The sequence below is a fragment of the Lactuca saligna genome, chromosome 3 (assembly GCF_052625555.1).
Source record: "Lactuca saligna cultivar CGN05327 chromosome 3, ASM5262555v1, whole genome shotgun sequence".
In the NCBI taxonomy this organism is placed as follows: domain Eukaryota; kingdom Viridiplantae; phylum Streptophyta; class Magnoliopsida; order Asterales; family Asteraceae; genus Lactuca; species Lactuca saligna.
Window position 1 is genome coordinate 46,713,356 of NC_136419.1, and position 4,555 is coordinate 46,717,910.

General features: G+C 33.7%; 1 protein-coding gene across 1 annotated transcript; it reads right to left on the reverse strand.

Annotated features, from left to right (window-relative positions):
• Positions 1 to 1,223: 1,223 nt before the first annotated feature.
• Positions 1,224 to 2,990, reverse strand: LOC145036374 (putative serine/threonine-protein kinase PBL3). The gene is made up of 4 exons (XM_078984818.1): positions 2,768 to 2,990; positions 2,351 to 2,691; positions 2,130 to 2,265; positions 1,224 to 2,051 (listed from the first exon to the last, which is right to left on the reverse strand). The coding sequence occupies exons 1-4, from the start codon at positions 2,829 to 2,831 to the stop codon at positions 1,348 to 1,350; spliced, it is 1,245 nt and encodes a 414-aa protein (XP_078840944.1). The 5' UTR covers positions 2,832 to 2,990; the 3' UTR covers positions 1,224 to 1,347.
• Positions 2,991 to 4,555: the final 1,565 nt, after the last annotated feature.

Sequence of the window (4,555 nt, forward strand, 5' to 3'; positions counted from 1 at the left end):
TGATTATGGATCAATAATATATTCGATTAAATAAAATTTTTGTTCAAAAAAAATTATAGATCATTAAATATTTTGAATTCTTTAATTTTAAATAATAAAAAATATAATTAAAGATTATAAAATATTTTAAATCATATATATATATATATATATATATATATATATATGGGTGTGTGTGTCTTTTAATAAATTAAGAAAATGATAAGAATTTTGGGATCCTATAGAATTACTACATGTGGTTTATGGTTGGAAAAGGATGATCTTGTGATCTCTCGTGTGCACACATTTAAATCATGATCCCATTTCACCCAATGTGTATTTTTTTATTGATTTACATGCGTATTTCACAGCCAATTGTCGGCTGTTTTCAACCAATAAACATGGTCTTAGCCTTTCACCGAAAGAGAGACCATGTGTTCTCCGGTCAGATAGTTTACTCTTGAATAGATGCATAAAATCTTATAACAAATCTTCACAAACTTAAAAATATCCTCGTTAAAGATGATACGAAATAGAATAAATGGAGAAAATAAAGTCTTTAAGCACAAATGCAACACATGACCATGCTAAATTGCAATTAATCTGAAGCAAATAGGAAAAAACCATGATATTTTGAAACTAAAGATTGTGTTTAGGAACTAAGGTCCACATGTGATCATTGTGCGTTTCATGACCCACTCTCGTTAGTTTGGGGTCAAACTTCCACTAAACATCATATTATTATAATTTGATCTAGTATAGATACCCACTACACAACATTAGCTGCTACTGCTTTTAAGTTGCATTGACTACATTTTTGGTTACTAAACTTTCTTTGTAGCTCCTTTATTTGTCCACATTATGGTGTGCTAATTTGGGGCCACTTATCTTGCTATGAATCTAGTATCTCGTCATCATAACAAACATCTAGAGAAAGATTTACACTTCATTTGTGAAGAGAAATTAAATGATGAGGTTGGTTAAAAAGATAACCCTAATTAATTTTTGAAATATTTTTATTGGTTGAAATTGCATTGTTTTTCGAAAAAACTGATTATAAGTAGTTGATTTTTTTATAAAAGTGATGATAAGATGTCTACGGGGTATATAATACACATGTCACCATTTAATTAATTTAATTAGATAGAAATATTTATATAAACAAGTAAAAGATATTTAATTTCTCTTTGTGACATGATACAACCTCACAAATTCTTTGAGCTTTTCATATGACATTTCAAATCTATGAGAAACATCAACTTTTCTTATTATTTACCAAATATATACAAACAAACTTACAAAACAAGATTCTAATACAACACTATGTCTACAACATGCAAAACATAAGTGAACCACATTTCGTCATCATCAAACTCCATTATTACTCTCTCGTGGGGTCGGCAAAGGAGACCCCAAAGGTGTCGAACGCCGTTGACGATGTCCAGCTGGCGATTTGAGAGCAACAGAACTAGACAACTTACGATGATTATCTTTTGAAACATTTTTAGCAGATTGAAGCTCTTCTAGATTTACTACAACTTCAGACATACGAGGTCTTGTTTTGGGTTCAATACTAAGACACTGTAAAGCTATCATGGCTGCAGTGTACACACTCTTTTGAGGATATTGTCCTTCTAATCCAGTGTCCATGATCCTAAACAATCTTCTTTTGTCTCCAAGATAAGGTTTTGTCCATTCAATAAGATCTTGCTCAACACCAATCTTTGACTTGTCAACAGCACGACGACCTGTTAATAGCTCTAACAAAACAACCCCAAAACTGTATACATCACTCTTTGTTGTTAATCGACCTGTAGCAATGTATTCTGGAGCTGCGTATCCACGTGTACCCATTACTTGAGTTGACACGTGGGTTCTATCACCCGTTGGCCCTGCTTTCGCTAATCCAAAATCGGAAAGTTTTGCATTGAATTCCGCATCAAGAAGGATGTTTGAAGCTTTGAAATCACGATATATGACTTGGTCTTTCGCGTCGTGAAGAAAAGCTAGACCTTTTGCAGCTCCTATGGCGACTTTCAGCCTTGTTGCCCATGGGAGTGGTTGTGGGCCCCCTGTAAATCGAAGGAAAACGTTTTAATGGAAGAAGATGAAGAGTTATGTGCAAATTGCATGACTTTAAGCATACATACTTCTGAAAAGATGATTCTCCAAGCTTCCTTTTGGCATGTATTCGTAAACCAAGAGCCTGTTTTCACCCTCTGAACAATAGCCGATGAGTTTTACAAGATTCGGGTGGTGTAGCTGGCCAAGATAGGTTACTTCTGTCTGCAAATAACAGAGGATTAGCGGAGAAGATGAAGAGTGAGAGGAATCACAATTCAAAGGAGTAGATTTGGAAAATTACGCATACCAGCCATTCTTTATGGCCTTGAAAACTTTCAGGTTTAAGCTTTTTGACAGCGATTACAGTTCCGGATCCGGGTTTTGAAGCGATATGGGTGAATTCGTCGATCCAACCTTTGAAAACGTACCCGAATCCTCCTTCTCCGAGAAGACTGTCGACTTTGAAGTTTCTTGTGGCGTTCTTTAGCTCCATGAAGGAGAAGGGCTTTACATTCGGAGAGGATAATATTTCACCTTCGGATTTTGGGGTATAAACGCCATCAATGCTGCTACCTCCACTGAAAGTTGAAACTGTTATGCTGGAAAGACCTGAAGATGAACTGATTTTGCTGTTGATTTTCGAGCTCCCTGTTTTAGATACAATCCATTAGAACTGATAATCGAACACAAAACCATAAAACTCCATTGAAATCAAAGAAATTACCAGAGGTTCGGGAGCTAAGAGTAGCGTCGACTTTCGGGGAAGAAGACTTCAAACAGTTACCCATGTTAGAAATGAGGAAATGATTTGCAATCAGAAACCTAGGATAGGTGTTTAATGAAGGTAGTGGATGGAGAGAAGAAGTCAAGAAAGGGTTTAGTGAGAAAAGGAACTATGAATTCACATATTGTGGCCCTTTAGGAAGAGCATATCGCTATCAAAAGTGAAAAAGGGGGGGAAACAGAGATAATTAATCATATAGAAGACGAAGAGAAATTTGGCCATTGACCAAATCAGTCTCTCTGAAAAGTAACCTTCGTTTTCAATTGACTCGGCATCTTATGATTTATTATATAAAACACAAGAAAAAATATTTTTAAAGTTAATGGAATGTTACAAGTAAAATTAGGCATTTTTATATCTTTTTATAATTGAAGGGGTCAAAATAAAACAGTTTACAGGATATATCTAGAATCATGTCCTCTAACTTAATTAATTTTTAATCTATCCGTGATTTCCATTTTCAATTTTTTTTAAGTATAGAAGTATAAAACCCTTACTATCAAAATCACATCTTTTTTTTATCAACAAAGTTTTTTCGTGTATACACATGGACAACGACATGATTTGATATGAGTATCAAAGATATGATATTAAAAACAAAGTTATAAATATAATATTAAGTGATATTCTAAGAACATAAGAATCTGTACCATTATTAGTCAAGTTTTTGCAAACTATATTTAAAAACTTTTTTGAACACAAGGTACAAAATTTTAAACCCTTTGTTATTTTCATGCGCCTAATTAAATTCTTTTATTTCCTAATACCATAATCTTATCTATATTGTATTTTTGCCGAATTGTTTAGATTCATAGTTAATTGAATTATATATTATGAAAATAAGAAGAAAAAAACATACTCTAGTTGGGTATGATTATTGATTAAAAGTGTATGAAAACTACAAAGATCGGTTTTAGCTTGTTAAAACCGTACAATTCAATTTTTGTAGCTGGTGAGGTACCTAGTTTTAGTTGTATTTGGTGAGGTATGTGCTTTTAGTTGTGGTTTGGTTTAGTTTATAAATTAGAATACGTATAGTGCAATTTTTACGTTGGAACGGTTTTATAATGGCAAAATCGATGGACTATAATCATATTTTTTTTGGCTCATGATAAATGGAACATAAATGTAAAACAGGCTTGGTGGCGAATTAGTGGCTAACATGCTCAAATATGGCCAAAACATGTTTGAGATTATTTAAAAATAATATTTTGTGGCAAAATATATGCTTTGCAAGTTTTAAAAATAAATCTTTGATTAAGGTCTTGATTTGGGTCTGACTGGGATTAGATCAGACTTTTTGTCTGACTCATGTCGGTCCAGTGCGTTTGATTTGCATATTTAGATAGATCAGATATTTTTCCATCTAATCGAGTCCTTCAAAAAAAGTTGTTGATTGAGAAATTTCTCATACTTACCCGCCGCCCATCTCCAACAGTCTTGAGCCAAATCGCTCCTCTTCTTAGCGACGAAAATCCCCATCAGTGTCGCAATCGACATCGCTTCCGCCTTCCATCATTGCCAGCACCATCGACAATCATCCATCATCGTCATTGTCATCGCTTCCTTCTTCCATCGACGTCCTCGAAATCGCTAGTTATCAAATCGATTTCTCCAAATATTTTCTTCAAATCGGAAAAAGAATTAGTAATCAAGTTATCTCCAAATCGTTTTGCTATATAAATTAGGGTTGAATCAATTGTATATATGTACCTTCTTTTTACACTT